General features: G+C 57.7%; 1 protein-coding gene and 1 long non-coding RNA gene across 2 annotated transcripts; both read right to left on the bottom strand.

Moving 5' to 3' along the window:
- Positions 1–1,395: 1,395 nt before the first annotated feature.
- Positions 1,396–14,876, bottom strand: FSCN1 (fascin actin-bundling protein 1). The gene is made up of 5 exons (XM_002757735.7): positions 13,924–14,876; positions 5,187–5,343; positions 4,979–5,100; positions 4,564–4,731; positions 1,396–2,715 (listed from the first exon to the last, which is right to left on the bottom strand). The coding sequence occupies exons 1-5, from the start codon at positions 14,753–14,755 to the stop codon at positions 2,513–2,515; spliced, it is 1,482 nt and encodes a 493-aa protein (XP_002757781.1). The 5' UTR covers positions 14,756–14,876; the 3' UTR covers positions 1,396–2,512.
- LOC144580562 (uncharacterized) lies at positions 9,797–13,210 on the bottom strand. The gene is made up of 2 exons (XR_013530342.1): positions 12,358–13,210; positions 9,797–12,192 (listed from the first exon to the last, which is right to left on the bottom strand). It is a non-coding gene; the product is annotated as an uncharacterized LOC144580562 (long non-coding RNA).
- Positions 14,877–21,034: the final 6,158 nt, after the last annotated feature.

The following is a 21,034-nucleotide window of genomic DNA, read 5'->3' on the forward strand; positions in this document are numbered from 1 at the left end:
GGCAGCTCCTCCCTATTCCTCCCTAGAGATGTCGTGAACACCCCTTCCAAGCTCCCCCATCGGACTATGCTGCACTGGTAGCAGCCTCAGAAATCTCTGCCACGTGATAGGCGCCAAATTTTGCGGAATGAATGGAATTCGAAATCAGCTGGTGCCTCCGGGAACCCTGGGGTCATTCCAGGGCAGCTCCGTGGGAGGAAATTAGCCGGGCTCCCCTCTTCTCCGCGCCCCCCTCCCCGCCCCAGTGCCCCCACCGCTCTCCCCAGGTCTCAAAGAGTTTGGTTCCAGAGGATTAATCTGTCCCTTCCACGTCATTGACATTTTTCTGGCTTCCAGCCTGGCTTTCATAAGGCAGGGGAGAGGGGTGGCAGCCGGAACCCCGTTGGGGGAACCCGTCTTCCCCCTGCGGTAGCCACCTGCCCTTGCGCCCCTCCCCCAGGGACCACCAATCACAGCGCAGCCCTCCCAGTTGCGTCATCAGCAGCCAATCAGCGCTTCCTCTGCTGCCCGGGACAGGGGCCTGCTCCAGCCTGCAGCGCCCTGGTGGCCCCAAGGACGCCCCGCGTGTCCGCAACTCCGTAGCCATCACCGCCTGCTTGGCGAACAATGACTAGGCGCTTGGTCCCGCCGGTCCAGGCTGCGCCTTGCTGCTCCTCCCCTCAGTCTTCGCCCAGCTGCTACCCCTAGGGCACCTGGGAGTGAATGAGGTCGGCGAGCCCCCTGCCCGGCTCCCAGTATCTGCAGAGGGAGACTCAGAACCCGGGTCGCCCCTAACTGCAGCCTTGGGAAAGTCTGGAAACGTCCTCAGCCTCCCATCTGCCAGATGTCCCCGGTGCACCAGCCCAGGGTCTGCACGCTAGGTCCATCCTACCACGCTCACCTCCCCACCCCCCAGCAGCCTCTCCCAGCCCCACTGGCACCCCAGGCTACTGGGTTTAGGGACGTGGAAGGCCTGGACCTTGCAATGTGGGGCGGAGCTGCCCCTACTACCACATGCCCTAGTCTACGGGCACATGTCAACTGGAGGATGATGCGGTGTCTTATTGCTTTGTGTTCCCTGAGTTGCACCTTCTAAACGTCCAGTGTGCAGCCCCCACACACCCCCGGGGCCTCCCGCATGGTGGGCGTGGACTACGAGGAGCCCCAGGTGCAGCCACTTCTCACCAGGGAACACCTCCTGGTGGCTCTGGGAGTCCCATGGGCAGTCCACCCCCTCCCAGCGCCCCATTACCCTCTTAAAGAGGTGTGCCGGCCCCACGAGCTTCGGAGCACCCACTGGAGCCACTCCTTTCTCCCGCCGCCCCCTCCCAGGACCGAGCTGAGCCAGGGCACCCACCTGTCCCGCCAGCCCCTCGCCCACCTCGACCCCAAGACACACACAGGCCAGCCTGGGGCTGCAGACTGTTATTTTATTTCGCTATTTCCAGTTTGAAGCTACTATCATGGGCATTTAGAGTTATACAAATGACACTTACAAAAAATAAAAGACCAAGACACCCAGAGTGAGATGCATGTCGGGAAGGGGGTAGAGGCTGGCAGCAGGGGGGCCCAGCGGCTCACCCCAGGGCTTCCGGGGTGGGGGTGATGCCTGGCTTCATCCACCCAAGAGGCCCAGGGAGCACCAATCACAGCAGGGCCTCTGACCCAGGCATCTGCAGCCCAGGCATGTGGCTGGGGCTGGACAGGAAGGACGGAGGACGGGGCGGAGAAACACCCCCAGATCACTCACTACTACAGCCAGGCTTGCCTGGGATGCCTCCAGCAATAATATTCATTAAAAAAAATACTGATTTGGTCATTTTCTGCTTCCAGTCAGGCCAGGGTGAAAGGAAAAAGGAGAAAGACAGCCCTCACACCCCGACCCCCGCCCACCACCCTGGCAGAACGTGTAGCAGGCAGACAGACCCTGTGGCCCTCACGCCCTGCTGCTCGGGTCAAGGGAGCTGGGCTGAGTCTCTCCCAAGTGGGAGAGGAGCTGTCTCCAGCCACCACCCAAAAAAACCCCAAGGGTCAGTCCTAGCCCACCGACAGCTTCCCTTTCCAAGCACGGGTTTCAGGCTGTGCACCAGGGAGGTCACTGACAGGCTTGGGATACATGCCCAGCTCCTAGAAGGCCAGTAGGAAATGGCTGGGAGGGGCAGGAGATTCCAGTTACACTACATGCCCAGGGCTCCCAGACCCACCCCACTCTACCCCTCAGCCACTTCCAGAGAAATAAGGCTCAGAGGTCAGATGAAAGAGGTGCCAGCCTTGCCCCATAGCCGACAAGAGGGCAGGGGCATTTGAAATCCCTCCCAGGGCCAGGCCAAAGCTGCTGACCCTAGGGGAGTGGGGGACCCTGGTGGAGGGAAGAGTGGGGGATTCATAGGGGTGACAAGTGGGGGCACCGTTTTCTCTGGGGTTTCCAGTTTGAAAGGCAAGAGGGCTTGCCTCCGGCCCCGGAGCCCACCTGGAGAAGGGGTTAGCAGGGAGGATTGGGAGGAGGCCCCTCGTGGGCAGGGGTGGCCAGGCCCTAGTACTCCCAGAGCGAGGCGGGGTCCACGGTCTCCGCCGAGGCCTTCAGGACCCCCGCGTGGTCACCCTTCAGGTAGCGCCCGCCCACCTTTATGGCCACCTTGTTGTAGTCGCGGAACTCGAAGAAGAAGTCCACAGGGGCATCGCCGCTACTGGTGACCGCGGAGTCACTGCCCACCGTCCAGTACTTGCCTGTGGAGTCTGGGGAGGCGGACTCTATCAAGTGGTGCCTAAAGCCCGGCTCCCCTGCCCCACCCTGGGCCAGCATCTAGGGGTGGGCATGGGTGTTCCCAAGGGTGACACCCCACCCTCCAGTCCCTGCTCCGAATGGGCCAGGGTTCCTATGCCCTCACCCTCCTGCCCATGGTGGACACATGAACGAGGGTCCCAAAACATGTTCTGCAGACTGAGTTATTTTATTTCGGCCTCAGTGGCTCACGCCTATAATCCCAGCACTCTGAGAGGCTGAGGCAAAGGCCAGGGGTTCGAGACCAGCCTGGCCAACACAATGAAACCCTGTCTCTACTAAAAGTACAAAAATTAGTCAAGCATGGTGGCTCCCGCCTGTAATCCCAGCTACTCGGGAGGCTGAGGCAGGAGAATCACTTGAACACGGGAGGCAGAGGTTGCAGTGAGCAGGTATCTGGTCCCAGCCTGGGCGACAGAGCAAGACTCTGTCTCAAAAAATAATATAAAAAGGCCAGGCGAGGTGGCTCACGCCTGTAATCCAAGCACTTTGGAGGCCAAGGCGGGTCCGGAGTTCAAGACCAGCCTGACCAACATGGCGAAACTCCATCTTTATAAAAAAAAATAAATAACATAAAAATATATAAATTAGGCAGGGCACGGTGACTCATGCCTGTAATCCCAGCACTTTAGGAGGCTGAGGCTGGTGGATCACAAGGTCAAGAGTTCAAAACCAGCCTGGCCAACATGCAAAACCCCGTCTCTACTAAAAAATACAAAAATTGGCTGGGTGTGGTGGCGGGCACCTGTAGTCCCAGCTACTCACGGAAGGCTGAGGCAGGAGAGTTGCTTGAACTCAGGAGGCAGAGGTTGCAGTGAGCTGAGATCACACCACTGCACTCCAGCCTGGGCGACAGAGCAATGCTCTGTCTCAAAATAAATAAATAAATACACCAAGCGCAGTGGCTCACGCCTGTAATCCCAGCACTTTGGAAGGCTGAGGCAGGCAGATCACAAGGTCAGGAGTTCGAATCAACCTGACCAACATGGTGAAACCCCCTTCTCTAAAAAAATACAAAAATTTGCTGGGCATGGTGGCAAGCACCTGTAATCCCAGCTATTCGAAAGGCTGAGGCAGAATTGCTTGAACCCATTAGGCGGAGGTTGCAGTGAGCTGAGACCATGCCATTGCACTCCAGCCTGGGCAACAGAGCGAGGCTTTGACTCAAAATAATAATTAATTAATTAATTAAGATGAATTCAAAAATATATAAAAAATTAGCCAGGTGTGGTGGCACACACCTGTTTTCTCAGCTACTTGGGAAGCTGAGGCAGAAGAACTGCTTGAACCCAGAAAGCAGAGTGGAGGCTGCAGTGAGCCAAGATCACACCACTGCACTCCAGCCTGGGTGGAGTGAGTCTCAAAGAAACAAACAAACAAAACCATGCTCTGAACCCTAACAGGCACCTCTGGGTTGCTGGGTCCTCCCCGGGAAGGGGCTTCAGTCCCACAACCGAGGTGCATCCTCCCCTGCACGCACTTTCCAGAACCTCTCTCTCCCTGCTCTCCTCTCCTCTACCTTTCTGTCAGGTGGGCAAGGTATGATCGAACCCCACCATACAGATGATCAGGAAAGGGGCTGCTTTCATCCCAGAGCCCCTTGGTGGCCACTGGACACCTGTCCCCCCAGGGCCTGGAAGGCTGGGAGGCTGAGGCAGGAGAATCACTTGAACTCCCCTTAGGGCCTGGCATGGCCATGAGCCCAGCCAGGGTCAGGCATGGGTGCAGGGGCGCTCCCTAAAGCCCTGAGCATAGCCCCACGGAGGGGTCCCCGCCCCACCACAGCCCGCAGGAGAACCTGCCTTTGATGTTGTAGGCGCCGTCGCTGAACTCCAGCTGGAAGACGTCATAGCTAGAGCGGTTGGCATCCAGGGTGCCTGTGACCTTTCGGCAGCCAATGAAGCCGTGTTCCCCGCGGAACACGATGATGGGGCGGTTGATGAGCTTCATGAGGAAGAGCTCTGAGTCCCCTGTCCCAGAAAGAGGGGAGTCATGAGCCTCCTGGCAGGGAGTGGGGTGGGGGCTGTGGTGATCAAAGAAGGTGAGTCAGGATCTGGGGTCACACAGCAGTCAGCCGCAGGGCAGGACAGTATGGGGCCAGTCTGGGGGGATGCCCAGCACAAAGCGGGCCTTGGCTGGGGCTACCAAGTGACCACGGGGTGGCCAGACCCTCCAGGACTCCAGGGTGGCTCCAGGGAACTGGGGCTTGGGCGGTACCTGCTGTCTCCACCGAGGCGGCCAGCTGCCCATTCTTCTTGGAGGTCACGAACTTGCCGTTGGATGCCCGCAGTGTGATGCGCCGGTCACGCCACTCGATGTCAAAGTAGCAGCTGGCATTCCTGACGGATGCGGGACAGGGTCAGGCGGGGTGGCCCAGGCAAGCGAAGGTTGGCGGAGGGGTGATGGGTGGGGGCGGGGCACTCACTTGGTGGAGGCGGTGGACTGCACGCCCCCGGTGGCCGTCAGCGTCCAGTACTTGCCCGTGTGGGTACGGAAGGCACACTTTTTGGTGTCGCGGTCGATCTCCAGCTGGAAAGTCTCCTGGTCGGTCTCCTCATCCTGATTGGCAGACAGGTCCATACCTGTGGAGAGGAGGCCTCAGGCTGGTACAGGGGCCCCATGCCCCCTAGTTCTGGCCGACCACAGCCCTGAACTCATAGAACTATACACCATGGGGCAGGGTGGGGCAGGCAACCAAGACCCCACAGTAGCACACATCAGAGGCAGCAGACAGCACCCGGGAACACAGGCAGGGCCGGTCAAAGGCCAAGGCCAGCTACATCTGTCCCACGTGACTTTCCCCAGTTAGAGAAGGAATAGGGGCCAGGGCCAGGGGCTCATGCCTGTGATCTCAACACTGGAAGGTCAAGGCAGGAGGATCGCTTAAGTCTGGGAGTTTGAGACCAGCCTAGGCAATATAGCCAGACCCCCGTCTCTACTAATTGTTTTTTTTTTTAATTAGCTGGGAGTGGTGGTGCACGCCCATAGACCCAGCTACTTGGGAGGCTGAGGCAGGAGGTCGCAGCTGCAGTGAGCTGTGATTGCACCACTGCACTCCAGCCTGGGTGACAGAATGAGACCCTGCCTCAAAAAAACAAAAAGGATCAAGAAATCAACTGCGGGAAAGACATCCTTGAGCCAATCACAGCCAGAATTAGATGTGAATGACTGATTACCGTTGATCACATTTCGGTTACATAAGAAAATGCCCTCATTTTTTTAGAAACACAGATGGAAGTATTTTGAGATGAAATGCCCTGATGTCAGTGATCTGCTTTCAATACAAACAAAAATGGTAAAGAAAAGGACAAATGGGGCCGGGTGCGGTGGCTCACGACTATAATCCCAGCACTTTGGGAGGCCCAGGCAGGTGAATCACCTGAGGTCAGGAGTTTGAGACCAGCCTGGACAACATGGTGAAACTCCATCTCTACTAAAAATGCAAAAATTAGCCAGGCATGGTGGTGACCGCCTGTAATCCCAGCTACTCCAGAGGCTGAGGCAAGAGAATCACTTGAACCCGGGAGGCAGAGGTTGCAATGAGCCAAGATCATGCCATTACACTCTAGCCTGGGGGGACAGAGCAAGACTCCATCTCAGGAAAAAAAAAAAAATCACATGAGACAGCAGACACCTTTAACATCAGGACACTTAAGGTGGCTTTCAGGTTTTGCTCCCCAGGCTATGGCGCCATTGCTATTCTTCCTTTTTTTATCCCAGAGATAGTCTCTATCAGTCTCTGTCGCTCAGGCTGGAATGCAGTGGCGCGATCTCAGTTTACTGCAACCTCTGCCCCCAAGGTTCAAGCAATTCTCCTGCCTCAGCCTCCCAGATAGCTGGGATTACAGGAGTGTGCCACCAAGCCCAGCTATTTTTTTTGTATTTTTAGTAGAGATGGGGTTTCACCACATTGGCCAGACTGGTCTCAAACTCCTGACCTCGTGATCCGCCCGCCTTGGCCTCTCAAAGTGGTAGGATTACAGGCGTGAGCCACCACGCCCGGCCCACTATACTTTTTTTGAGAAGGAGAGTCTTGCTCTGTCACCTAGGCTGGAGTGCAATGGCACAATCTCAACTCATTGCAACCTCTGCCTCCTGGGTTCAAGCAATTCTCCTGCCTCTGTCCCTCCAATAGCTAGGATTACAGGCACCCTCCCCTACTCCTGGCTAATTTTTTTGTGTTTTAGCAGAGATGGAGTTTCACCATGTTGGCCAGGACTCCTGACTTCAGGTGATCCACCCACCTCGGCCTCCTAAAGTGCTGGGATTACAGGAGTGGACCCTGGCACCCAGCCGCACAGTTGCGATTCATCATAACCATGTCGCTTTGCATATCCGAATGGATTCCTCCAGCTAAAACCTGGAGGTGGGATGTTTGGCTCCAGCAGCACAAATTCACATTCCCCACGTGCCCTGGATTCTAAGAACTGAAGCAGCAGAGGCGTCCACCAGGCTGCGTGCGGCTGCCTGCTCGGAGCTGGCGAGTCATTGTTTGGGCGCCTTGATGCTGCAGGGACCCCAACGGTGGGTGGCAGGCATCAACCCCAGGAGAGGGAGGCTGGCAGGTGGTGGAGCCCACACCGAGGACACATCCTCAGTTCTTATTTTATTTTTGAGGTTGAGTCTTGCTCTCTCGCCCAGGCTGGAATGCAGTAGTGCTATCTGGGCTCACTGCATCCTCCACCCCCTGGGTTCAAGAGATTCTCGTGCCTCAGCCTCCCAAGAAGCTGGGATTACAGGCACACGTCACCATGCCTGGCTAATTTTTGTACTTTTAGTAGAGATGGGGTTTCACCATGTTGGCCAGGATGGTGTCGAACTTCTGACCTGAGGTGATCCACCTGCCTCAGCCTCCCAAAGTGCTGGGATTACAGGTGTGAGTCACTGCACCCAGCTAGTTCTTTTTACTTTTTTTAGAGACAGACTCTTGCTCTGTTGCCCGGGCTAGAGTGCAAGTGTCACAAGCACGGCTCTTTGCAGCCTCCAACTTCTGGGCTCAAGAGATCCTCTTGCCTCAGCCTCCCTAGTAGGTGGGACCACAGGCACTCAACACCATTCCTGGCTAACTTTAAAATTATTTTGGGCTGGGCAAGGTAGCTCACGCCTGTAATCCCAGCATTTTGGGAGGCCGAGGCAGGCAGATCACGAGGTCAAGAGATTGAGATCATCCTGGCCAACATGGTGAAACCCCATCTCTACTAAAAATACAAAAATTAGCCGGGCATGGTGGCACATGCCTGTAGTCCCAGCTACTCAGGAGGCTGAGGCAGAAGAATCCCTTGAACCCAGGAGGCGGAGGTTGCAGTGAGCCAAGATTGCGCCACTGCACTCCAGCCTGAGCGACAGAGCAAGACTCTGTCTCAAAAATAAATAAATAAAAATAAATAAATAAAATGATTTTTTAGAGATGGGGGTCTTGCTCTGTTGCCCAGGCTGACCTCAGGCAATCCTCCCACCTTTGTTTCCCAAAGTGCTAAGATTACAGGTGTGAGCCATCATGCCCGGCCTCCCCATCCTGCTCCATTGTGACCCAACCATGCACCCCCACATCTGCGCCACAGGTGGGGATCTTCATCCCACTTCACAAAGAGGGAGACTGAGGCTGGTGGTGGCGTGTTCTTGCCTGAGGTCACAGGGCAAGAGAAAGTAAGGGTCTGGCTGGCTCTCTGGATGGGAGGGGGCAGCCCTCCTACCACGCCCTTTCCCCTGCCCCACCCTCCTGTCTATGGGTCCCTGCCCTGGGATCATGGCCCAGCCCCTTCTTGGAACCCCTTGGGTTCCACCCTCCAGGTCCCCTGGGCCCCCTCAAGCCTGACTCCTCCATAGCATCCACTGCCGGGGACTCCATTGAGTGGGCTGGCTCGGCCACCACACCCCAGCCAAGCATGGGAAGAGGATGAGGTGAGCAGGGGTTGTGTTGTCGAGGTGCCAGGACCATCCTAAAGCCACACCCCAGGGAACACAATGAGGCCGGGGCCTTTCCTCACTCAGCCCTCCACCAGCCAAGAGGCCCTGCAAAGGGCTGGTTCTCCCCACTCCCACTGCACAGAAGCCTCAGGGAGCTGTCAGCCCAGACACACCCACACAGCTGCCCTCACCACCCCCTCATTCTACCCAGAAGGACCTGCACATCTACAGGCCATGACCACACCCTGCTCTGTGCAAAGCCACCTTGTGGGCCCTGGCCTGTGCTAGCAGCAGAGCACCATCTGCCCAATGCATGGGGGGTCCACTGATGGGAGGGAAGTTAGGGACCAGGTAAGAGGACAGCCTCCTGCAGGCCCACCCCAGCAGCAGGAAAGTCCAAGGGGGTGGGGGGCTCCAGGTTCCCCAGAAAGAGGGGCAAACGAATGCAGAGGCACAATGGAGCAGAAACCACATTCGAACAACCTCATCCTAGGGCTTACAGGGCTCATCCTCACACACCCTTGCAATAAGCAGGGCGCTTACCAACCCGCCTGGAACAAATGCAGGAAGCCAGCAGGCTCCTTCTCAATGAGACTTCTGATGGCTGAGCTCGGGGAAAGCCACGGGGCCACGTGTGAATACCTGTGGGCCTTAATCCTCCTGGCAACTCCATGAAGTTCACACTAATCTCATTCCCCCAGCCAGAGAAGGGAGCCCCCCCCAGCCATTCCTTGCCCAGGGCCACACAACTGCTGCAGATGTCACCATCAGTCTATTGCATTCAATCCTGGAACTGGCTTGATGCAAAGGCCTAGGCCAGCCAGTGAAGCACCCACCTCGGGGCCAGGCACCCTTAGCAGAGTGACTTCCCTGCACCCTGCCTCGGTTTCCCCACTTGTCCAAAAGGGCCCAGCCTCTCCACTCTGCCAGGATGTTGAAAGGATTCAGTGGCCTGGTGCCAAGGAGACATCAGGTCCCAACAGGGAGAGGTGGAGGAAAGGGGAGTCACCCCCAGTCCAGCAGGGCCCCGCCTGCCTCCAAGGCCCTTCCTAGGTGCCAAAACCCCAGCTTGGCCTTAGTGTCTCTAATTAGAGTTGTGTTACTATGGGAACAGGATTTTCTTCAAGGTTTTTCTTTTCATCAACAGAGGCACAGAACTCCTGAGTCATAGGCCCATAGGGGCCCCTGGGAGCTGGGAGAGGAAGAGTCTCCTGTGCCAAGCCCACGGGCGCCTCTCCCGCCTCCTTCCAGAGAGACCCCTGCCTGTCCTGCCCTCATGGTGGCCTTCCCTGTCCTCAGCTTCTAAGTCATTCTCTCTCTTTTTTTTTTTAACTTTTTTCTTTAAATTATTTTTGTTTTTGTCTTTTGTTTTGTTTTGAGATAGTTTCATTCAAGTTGCCCAGGATGGAGTGCAATGGCACGATCTTGGCTCACTGCAACCTCCGCCTCCTGGGTTCAAGAGATTCTCCTGCCTCAGCCTCCCAAGTAGCTGGGATTACAGGCATGCGCCACCACACCAGGCTCATTTTTTGTATTTTTAGTAGAGATGTTGGCCAGGCTGTTCTCAAACTCCTGACCTCAAGTGATCCATGTGCCTCAGTCTCCCAAAGTGCTGGGATTACAGGCATAAGCCACCTCGACCGGCCTTATTTTATTTGATTAAAAAATATTTTTGGAGACAGGGTCCTGTTCTGTTGCCCAGGCTGGAGTGCAGTGGCATGATCTCGGCTCATTGCAGCCTTGAACTCCCCGGCTCAAGCGATCCTCCCATCTCAGCCTCCTGAGTAGCTGGAATGACCGACATGTGTTACCATGCCAGGCTAATTTTTTTGTATTTTTGCAGACAGGGGTTTTACCGAATTGCCCAGGCTGGCTTTGACTCCTGGGCTGAAACTGTCCTCCCTCCTTGGCCTCCCAAAGTGCTTGGATTATAGGTGTGGGCAGTGGGCCCGGCCTTCTACACCATTCTCTATGGTGACTCAGAGGGGCACCCCCTGGGTACCTCACATCCCCCAGTCCATCTCAGGCCTTAACAGTCCACAGATGCCCCTTGCTTGTTCAAAATAGGCACTCCCCTCCATCTCGTTCAGGGGAGGGGACTTGGAATCTTCTGTGGCTTCACATCACCACCCACTTTCCAGCCAACTCTTCCAATTACCTGGCCATTTGAAATGCCTCCTGCAACCTTATAGAAGCCATTCCCCAGGCTCAGAATGCCCTGCCTCTGAGAACTCTTACACATCCTGCAAAGCCCAGTTGGACCAGCCCTTTGTCAGTCAGCCATGCTCAGAGTGGCTGGGAGAGGGCCTGTCCCAAGCCAGCAGGGAGCCCAGGCCCTAGCCCTGGCATGGAGCCCCAGATGCAAGGAGGCTGGTGGGACAGATGTGAGGAGACAGGAAATGTGGTGAAGCATTGCCCAGATCGGGGCCAGGGCAGGTGTGGGTCCAGAGATGCAGGGAGGAACGTGTGGTGCGGTGGGAGGAGAAAGGAGCACTCGCTCAGCCAACACAGCCTCTGGTGTGATGGGGTGAAAGCCGGGCCAAAAGACCCTGCCCAGGGCAGCTCTGGGCCAGCCGGAGAAGGCCTGGAATGCATACTTTACAGATGCGGGAACTGAGGCTGGAGAGCAGGGGGAAACTGAGGCTGGAGAGCAGGGAGCAACATTTTTCAAAGGGGAGCACCCTGCCCCCACCAGCCCTCCCGTTCAGGCCTGCAGAGATGATTCACATCCCCCCCGCCCACTAAGCCCGGATCCTCCCCTTCCTGGCTGGCGTCCCTGGCATGTGTGTCATGTGTGTGGAAGCACAGACGCCTCCCCCTTGCCACGCAGGCCTGTCCAAAATGGCCTCTGCAGACACACCCCCCACGCCCACCTTTGCAGACTCCAGCTCTCCAAAAACCCCCCAGGAGTTGGCTGACACAGAAATGAGAAAACCCCAAGATCTGAGGCCAGTGGAACCCCAACCTCAGACCCCAAGCTCCCCTCCCCGCCACTCCTAGTTCCACAACCCTTTAAACTCCAAGCTGAGCCATCACCACCACCTCTCCTGGCTGCAATTTCTGGTTCCTCCCACCCATTAGCCTGAATCACATCCTTGACGCCCCCAGCAAGCTTCTGAGGAGAGGGGAGTATCCGCCCAGGCTCGCCAAAACACCCTTGGGCTCTCTGCTCCTTCCCCCTACTTCTTAACTTCAGAGGCAGTGGACTCCTTCCCTGGGGGAGGCTATGGCTGCAACCTGAAGGCGAGAACCACGGCCCTGCACTGATAGCACCCATCGACGGCCATGCTGGCTCTCCAGCCCCAGCTCCCAACCTCACAAGTTTCCTCCCAGCCACACTGGGCTTTCTCTGTACCTTCCTGCCACAGGCCCTTTTGCACAGGCTGCATTCACGGCCTGCAATGCTGGTCCACACACCCCAGATACCTGCCACCTTGTATTCATCCTTCAGGTCAGCTCAGATGTCCTGCTCAGAAGGGACTCACCCATCTAATCACCTGTATCAGCTGCCTTTTCCTTGACACCTGGTAATGTCCGCAAGAGAAAATATGAACCCTACTCATGGCTCAGCAGGTCCCCTTCCTAGGGCCCAATGCCTGCTGAACAGGTGAGCTCTACCCACCCCGCGCGTGGGAGACAGGAAAAGGGGTTTCTGGAGCCAAATGCACCCACTTCTGCATGCTGCTTACTTGTGGCCACCTGCTGTGTGACCCAGGTAAAGCGGCTTCACCTCTCTGGGCCTTAAAGTAACAAACTTCTGGCACAAAATGGCCATTACCCCACCCAGGCCTCCACCCTCACCCCCACTGCCATGGGGGTCTTTCTCCCTTCTGCAGAGCCCACAGACAAGAGGGGGGCCGTCAGGAGGCCTGCTTCCAAAAGGAGGGATGAGGACACAAACTGGGCTCCCATCCAGGGCCTGGGGTCCGACTTCCCGTCAAAGGAACAAGATTCCCCCCCCAGGCCCCTCCCTCCAGCTGGGCCTCTGTCTGCAAGCAAGAAGCAGCTTCTCCGCCAGGAGTGGAAGAGGACGCCAAAAGGAAGAGAAACCCCCCGGGGCAGAGGGGAATCTGAGAAAGATGGGAAAGAGCGGGGCCCACTTCTGGCGCACAGGCCGCTCGAAAATAGCCGCGCCTGCGGGAGGCCCCGGAGGGGACGGATCGAGTTGCAGTCAATTGTTCCGGGCGAGCGCCCTAAGGGATGGGTTCACCCGAGGGTAGGGGCTTCCCGAGGGAGCTGGCCTGGGGTCTCCTGGCGAGTGCTGTAGCCGCCCTCGGTCCCCAGCGGAGCGCAGCTCCGCACACCCGCCCGGAGACGCGAGCGGCGGGAGAAGGGCGGGGTGGCTGGAGGTCAGCCATCCGCGCCACGCCGTTCCAGGGCCACGGCGCGAGGAGGGAGTCCGCCTCCTGGGGAGCCTCGGGACCCGAGCCCTGGGCCCGAGGGCGGCCCGGGGAGCTCCGCTGCAGGGGTGACCCGCAAAAGCCGATCCCCTCCCCCGCCCCGCCGCATCTGGTTTTTCCATCTACAGAGATGGAGCAGGACAAAGGGGGCGAGGGAGGACCCAGTCGAGGCGACCCGCCCCCCTGCTCACAAAGGCTGCGGCCTCGAGCGCGGGGCAGACGCGGGAGGAGGGGCTGGGGGGGAAGGGCAGACACCCCGCGCGCCACCCCCAGCGGAGGCCGACCCCGCCCGGCCTCGGGAGGAGATGGAGGAAGGCCCAGCAGTAGGGGAAGTGGAGGCGCGCCCCGCCGGGATCAAAGGCCTGGCTAACCTCCCCCACCTCGCCCGCGAAGGCTGCCGGTGGGGGCGGAGGCGCGCCCGTGCGAGTGGCAACCCTCGTCTCGGCCCCAGAGCTACAGGCCTCCCGACGGGGGGAGGGGCACGAGGAAATGGGCGAGGGACGCCCGCTCCCCAAGAACTGGAACCGCCGATCCGAGAGATCAGCGCGCGTGGGGAGAACAGGGGGACTGGGCCGGGGGTTAGGAGCGTGCACGTTCGCCTGCGCCTTCGCGTGGCCTAGGGGAGACCACGACCCCAGCCCGGGGTGGGAGGCGGGCAGCGGCGCCCCAGGATGGGCAAAGCCTCACCCCGGTCCCCTCCGGGCGGAGTAGCCCGCGTGCCTAGCAGGGGCGCACCGGGCAGTGCTCCGGACCGCAGAGGCGCCGCAGGCGATAAAAGGCGGGAGGCTGGAGGGGCGCGGGTCGGGTGCGCTTTGTGCACGGAGCGGGAGAGGCGGGAGCAGCGTCCCCACTCACCCTGGCGCGTGGACACGTTCCTCTCGTTGGCCGCCTGCAGCAGGACCTGGGCGCAGCTCTGCTCCAGGGCGAAGAGCTCGTCCTTGCCCACCTTGGTAGCCTTGCCTGCCTTGAGCGTGCCGCTGGGCCCCGACGGTGCCAGGTAACGGCCTTCGCAGTCGCGGAAGGCCACCTTGCCGGAGCGGAACTCCAGCGTGTAGCCAGTAGCCGGCTCCGGGCGCGCCACTAGGCGCCCGTCGTGGCGCAGGAAGCGGTGGTCCGCGGTCTGCACGCTGTAGCGCTGGTCCTGGAAGGCGAGGGTGATGAGCGAGTCGACGCCCCAGGGCACGTCGCGGTCCACGGCGATCTCGTCGGCCGGCCGCGCGCTCAGGTGCGCGTAGCGCTTTCGGGTGACACTGTAGATGTTGACCTGCGGGTGCATGGCGATGTGCACGCTCCACTTCTCGGCGGGGGACACCGTCTGCGCGAAGCACGACAGGCGGTCCTCGGTGCCGCCGAAGTAGCGCCGGTGCGCCTCGGACTGCAGCGACCAGCGGCCGTCGTCGTGCGCCACGATGAGGAAGCGGCAGTCGGGGCCGGGCACCTCGCGCTCGCAGGTCACGTTGCCATCCTTGTCCGCCGCCAGGTAGCGGCCCAGGTGGCTGCGCAGGCACACGGCCGCGCTGCCCGCCTCGTCGGGCGGTTGCTCCAGCGTCCAGATCTGCTTCTTCTTCAGGCTGCTGGCCGACGCGTTCACCTTGAACCCGAACGCCTCGGCCGTCAGGTACTTGTTGCCGCAGTTGATGAGGCCGAACTGGATCTGCACCGCCTCGGCCGTGCCGTTGGCGGTCATCGTGGCGGCAGACGGGAGGCCGCGGCGCGGCTCCTGAAGATAGGTGGTGGGTCCCCGCGGCGGCGCCCCTGCTCCTTTGTTCGGCTGCCGCGGCCGGCGCGCACTCACCGCAGCGCTCCACAAAGCCGGGCCCGCTGCGCCCCGGCCGTTTTATAGGCGGGGTGACGTCAGCGCCGCCGGGCCCCGCCCCCTTCCCCGCCCCCGGCTCCTCTCGGAAGGGGGCCCCGGGCCGAGGGAGCGGGCCCTGCGGCCTCCCCTGCTGCCCCGCTGGCGCGTCCCTCCACCCCACCCCGCAGCGCTATCACCTGAGGACGCCACCCTTCCCAACCCTGGCTCCCCGCACCAGCCATCTAACCCTCCCGGATGCCCCCCACCTCGGATGCCCCCTGATCCCAAGCCTAGCTAGGAGCAAGGACAGGCCAGGTTTGAGGTCACGATGGAGACCGAAGAGACCACGGAATAGATCTGTACTGGGTGGAGGTGGCGGTCCAGGGGCAGCCTGGAGGAGGTGGCCTTTGAGAACAGAGCCTTACAGGTGCTGGGGGGGGGGCGGGGGGGGGCGGTGCAGGCTGGGAGCTGTCAGTGGGGTGGGGACCCGGTGAGGCCAGGGAGCTGGGACCCACAGACCCCAACACACCCAACTAGTTTGTCTCCGAGGCCCTGCAGATGTGGTTCCCTGAGGCTTCAGCCCCACAGCCACTGCCCTGAAGGCCACCAGGACCCCTCCCTGTGGCCCAGGCACCCACCCCGGGTGGCCCAAACAGGTATCCGGGATAGTGGCTGAGTCAGTGGCCAACATTGCCGGTGCTGTCGATGCCAGGGTGCAGGTCCCAGCTGGCAGTAGCTGGGCAGGACAGGAATTGGTGTTCTTGTTTTTTGATCCGGATCAGAGAGGTCCAGCGACTCTGAGCCCGACCAGCCCAGGTCTCTGGTTCCGAGGCCAGTGTCCCATCCCCTCCCAAAGCCCAATATCATGGGACTCTGAGCTGATCACACAGGAGGGATATGGTGCTGGCTAAAGTCCCCCATCTTCATAACCCAAACTCTCCGTCCTCCTCCCTGAAAGGGGACATTCCCTACAGATACCACCTCCCATGCCCCCACCCACCGCCTCTAGGGACGCTTCCCTTTTCTGAGCCTCACCGAAGGCTTTTCCTGGGACATTCCCCACATGCCAAAAGGCCCCTGGAATGCCAGCATGACCACACACTGCCCACAAGGTCTCAGGCTGGGCACTCAGCTAACTCCAGGCCCTCAGCCCGGCTGGCTGATAAACTGATTGCTGGGGCTGGTCAGAGCCTGTGTCTGCCTCAGGCAATCCCAGCCAGGGGCTTTCAGTGAGTGGGAAAGATGGGGTCACCTTCCTGTCATCCTGCTTCAAATGGGTTTATCGACAGGGCCTTGAGCCGCAGACCTTGCATGCCCCTGGCAACCCCTTCCACAGACACTGAGGTTCTTGCTGTTAATTTTGGAAACCCCCTTCCATCAGCCCTCAAAGGCAAGCCAACATGTTTTTGTACTTCTTCCTCTGCCCCGAGTCATACACCATGGAAAAATATCAAGCTTCAGCTGGATGTGGTGGCATGTGCCTGTGGTCCTAGCTACTTAGGAGGCTGAGGCAAGAGGATCCCTTGAGCCCAGGAGGTGGAGGCTGCAGTGAGCTAAGACAGTGCCACTGCACTCCAGCCAGGCGCAGTGGCTCACAGTTGAAATCCCAACACTTTGGGGGGCTAAAGCAGGAGGATCACTTAAGGCAAGGAGTTCAAGACCAGCCTGGGCATCATAGCAAGATCTCATCTAGATACATAGATAGATATAGATAATAGATTGAAAACACAGGCTGGGCACTGTGGTTCATGCCTGTAATCCCAGCACTTTGGGAGGCCGAGGCGGGTGGATCATGAGGTCAGGAGATTGAGACCATCCTGGCTATCATGGTGAAAGCCTATCTCTGTTAAAAAAAAAACACACAAAAAAAAATTAGCTGGGCATGGTGGCGCATGCCTGTAATCCCAGTTATTCGGGAGGCTGAGGGAGGAGAATCACTTGAACCCAGGAGGCGGAGGTTACAGTGAGCCAAGATCACCCTACTGCAGTCTGGGTGACAGAGTGAGACTAGATCTAAAAAAAAAAAGTAAAGAAAGGCTGGGCACAGTGGCTCACACCTGTAATCCCAGCACTTTGGGAGGCCGAGGTGGGTGGATCACGAGGTCAAGAGATGGAGACCATCCTGGCCAACAAGGTGAAACCCGTCTCTACTAAAAATACAAAAATTAGCTGGGCATGGTGGCACACGCCTGTAGTCCCAGCTACTGGGGAGGCTGAAGCAGGAGAATTGCTTGAACCCAGGAGGCGGAGGTTGCAGTGAGCCAAGATTGCACCATTGCACTCCAGCCTGATGCCTGGTAACAAAGCAAGACTGTCTCAAAAAAAAAAAGTAAAGAAAATGCCTTGGCTTGAATGCCTCTGGTGATTGCACTGCCACTGTCCTCTGTCCATTGCCTATGCAGGTGATAGGTGTTTGTCCTGCTCTAGGTTGGGTAGAGGTTTGGGAGTGAGTGAGCCCTGCTCCACTTCTACTGCCAGGAAATAAGAGTGTCCTGTGGACAGGATGAGCTCCAGATGGCTCTCATGGCCTTAGAGTCCTGGACAGAGAAAGAGTATCTCATTTTTGTTTTGTTTTTGAGATGAATTCTTGCTCTGTTGCCCAGGCTGGAGTGCAGTGGCGTGATCTCGGCTCACTGCAACCTTCACCTCCAGGATTCAAGTGATTCTCCTGCCTCAGCCTCCTGAATAACTGAGATTACAGGCGTGGGCCACCTCGCCTGGCTTTTTGTATGTTTAGTAGAAAAAAGGTTTCACCATGTTGGCCAGGCTGGTCTCGTAATCTTGACCTCAATGATCCACCTGCCTCAGCCCTCGGAGTGCAGTGATGTGATCATGGCTCAATGCAACTTTGAATTCCTGAGCTCCAGCTATTCTCCCACCTCAGCCTCCTAAGTAGCTGGGACCACAGGTGCATGACATCACACTCAGCTAATGGTTTTTTTTTGAGATGGAGTTATGCTCTTTGGCACAGGCTGGAGTGCAGTGGCGTGATCTCGGCTCACTGCAATCTCCACCTCCCAGGTTCAAGCAATTCTCCTACCTCAGCCTCCTGAGTGGCTGAGACTATAGGTGCTCGCCACGATGCCTGGCTAATTTTTGTATTTTTAATAGAGACAGGATTTTGCCATGTTGGCCAGGCTGGTCTCCAACTCCTGAACTTGGGTGATCCACCCACCTCGGCTTCCCAAAATGCTAGGATTACAGGCATAAGCCACCGCTCCCGGCCCACTCGGCAAATTTTTTAAAAATATTTTGTAGAGATGGAGTCTCACTATGTTGCCCAGGCTGGTCTTGAACTCCTGGTCTCAATGATCCTCCTTCCTCAGCCTCCCAAAATGCTGGGATTACAGGAGTGAGCCACCGTGCCCAGCCACAAAGTAGCATTTTCAAAAATCATGCCTGCTCAGCACCGTGCCCTGTCCTCACCTCGCCTGCATCTCACTTACGCTGGGCACCTCTGTGTCTGGAGCAGGAAAAGCTGCCCATGAGCAAGTCACATGATCCTTTCAGCAGGCCCCACCCCAGGTCCCTCCGGGGAAGGAAGGGGACATGGACGCTGTGTCCCTGGGCCCTTTTGGGAACCCAGGTGCCATCTGAGCCACCTTGGTACAACGGTGTGGCACAAAGTGAGGCCAGTCCTGAGCTGCTCCCGGGCTGGCCACTGGACACCATGCCACAGGCTCTACAGGGGAAAGTGAGGTCACCAGGAAAGGCTGCCGGCTCACTCTGGGCTCAGTTCCGAGGACTCGGGCCCTGCCCTACCCATCTAGACCACCACTCACAAAGCAGGGGCCAACACCCAAAGGGCAGAGGCTGCTCCTTCTGGATGCACAACCTCCCTCTCCCAGGCACTTCCCTGGGGCTTCCTGCTTCCTCCTCCCAGGGCCCTCCCCTCCCCTCACCCCAACTTTGCAGTGTCACACCCTCCTCAACAGCTTTTTAAGGCCTGAGCCCTATGCTAGGCCTTGACTGTAGTCCAAAGACCAGGATTTAGGGTCTGGGGGCAAATATACCCCTTCTTTTTTTTCTTTTTTTTTTTGAGACAGTTTCCGCTCTTGTTGCCCAGGCTGGAGTGCAATGACGAGGTATCAGAGCACTGCAACCTCCACCTCCCAGGTTCAAGCAATTCTCCTGCCTCAGCCTCCCGAATAGCTGGGATTACAGGCATGCGCCACCACGCCTGCCTAATTTTGTATTTTTAGCAGAGATGGGAGTTTCTCCATGTTGGTCAGGCTGGTCTCGAACTCCTGACCTCAGGTGATTTGCCCCTGTTGGCCTCCCAAAGTGCTAGGATTACAAGCATGAGCCATCGCGCTCAGCCAATATACCCCTTCTAGAAGTTTTGGTTCTTCATCTGTGCAAGAACAATGGTGGGATAGCCCTGAGTTTTTTTTCGCAGGGGGTGGGGAGAGACAAGTCTCACTCTGTTGGCCAGGCTGGAGTTCAGCAGTGCAATCATAGCTCATTCCAGCCTCAAACTCCTGGGCTCAAGCAATCCTCCCACCTCAGCCTCCCAAATAGCTGGGGCTATAGGCATGCACCACCATGCCCAGCTACATTTTTTTTTTTTAGAAATGGGGTCTCACTATATTGCCCAGACTGGTCTTGAACTCCTGGGCTCCAGTGATCCTCATGCCTCTGCCTCTCAAAGGGCTGGGATGGTAGGTGTGAGCCACCATGCCTGGCCCACACTGAGCTTCTGACGCCATCCTGGGAGCTTCCTGTCCAGTGCCACCATGAAGAGTTACATGATCCAGAGCCAATTCCTCATTCCCTTTCAAGCCTCATTTGCCTGCTCTCAAAGGGAGAGAAGTGTGGCTGGCCCAGGCGTGTATGTGGGACCAGAAATACTGTCCATGTTACAAGCACACAGATGTCACCGGCTCAGCCCTCCATAAACGAACGGCCTCATGGCTGGGAGCTGGTGAATGGTGTCTTTGTTGCTGTGCGGCCGCTGGCTCTGGGGTACCCTCAAGGCGGCCTGGTACGGCCAGCACCCCGAATGGGAGCCTGGGGAGTGGGAGGAGCTGATTCTAGGGCAGGAGTCCTGCCAGGCCTGGCCTCCCGGCTGACTACAGGGCCACAGGACAGCTGTGCCTTCCAGGGCCCTGACCTACAACCCAGCACAGTCAGTGAGAGCCCAGGATAGCAGGACCAGGCGCTTACTCCCGCTGCCCTGTCTCCACCAATATCTCTACCAATTAATTTTTTTTAAACTGAGTCTTGTTGCCGGGCGTGGTGGCTCACGCCTGTAATCCAAGTACCTTGCAGGCCAAGGCGAGTGGATCACCTGAGGTCGGCAGTTCAAGACCAGCCTTACCAACATGGTGAAACCCCATCTTTAAAAAAAAAAACTGGGTCTTGGCCAGGCGTGGTGACTCACACCTGTAATCCCAGCACTTTGGGAGGCCAAGGCAGGAAGATTGCTTGAGGTAAGGAGTTCAAGACCAGCCTGGCCAACATAGTGAAACCCCATCTCTACTAAAGGTACAAAAAATGAGCTGGGCACCGTGACTCACGAGTGTAACCCCAGCACTTTGGAAGGCCAAGGCGGGTGGATCACAAGGTCAGGAGCTTGAGGCCAGCCTGACCAACATGGTGAAACCCCATCTCTACTAAAAATACAAAAAATACCCAGGCGTGGTGGCGCATGCCTGTAATCCCAGCTATTTGGGAGGCTGAGGCAGGAGACTCTCTTGAAGCCAGGGGTCGGAGGTTACAGTGAGCTGAGATGGTGCCACTGCACTCCAGCCTGGATGACAGAGTGAGAGTACATCTCAAAAAAATAATAAAAATAGGCCGGGCTCAGTGGCTCACATCTGTAATCCTAGCACTTTGGGAGGCCAAGGAGGGCAGATCACCTGAGGTCAGGAGTTTGAGACCAGCCTGGCCAACATGGTGAAAACTCGTCTCTACTAAAAATACAAAAATTAGCCCGGGCCGGGCACAGTGGCTCACGCCTGTGATCCCAGCTGCTCAGGAGAGTGAGGCAGGAGAATTGCTTGAACCTGGGAAGCGAAGGTTGCAGTGAGCCAAGATCTTGCCATTGCCCTCTAGCCTGGGGGACAAGAGCCAGACTTTGTCTCAAAAAAATAAAATAAATAAAGCAGAAAGAACACAAAAGGTTTTTCCTAATTAATTAATTTAATAAACAGGGTCTCATTCTGTTAC

This window comes from Callithrix jacchus, chromosome 2, assembly GCF_049354715.1.
Source record: "Callithrix jacchus isolate 240 chromosome 2, calJac240_pri, whole genome shotgun sequence".
NCBI lineage: Eukaryota > Metazoa > Chordata > Mammalia > Primates > Cebidae > Callithrix > Callithrix jacchus.

Coding starts and splice junctions, on each gene's coding strand:
- FSCN1 (XM_002757735.7), bottom strand. CDS start 14,755: ATGACCGCCAACGGCACGGCCGAGGCGGTGCAGATCCAGTTCGGCCTC. Junction 4,732..4,978: donor CGCCTCGGTGGAGACAGCAG/GTACCGCCCAAG, acceptor TTTCTGGGACAG/GGGACTCAGAGCTCTTCCTC. Junction 2,716..4,563: donor CGGCGCCTACAACATCAAAG/GCAGGTTCTCCT, acceptor CCGCCTCCCCAG/ACTCCACAGGCAAGTACTGG.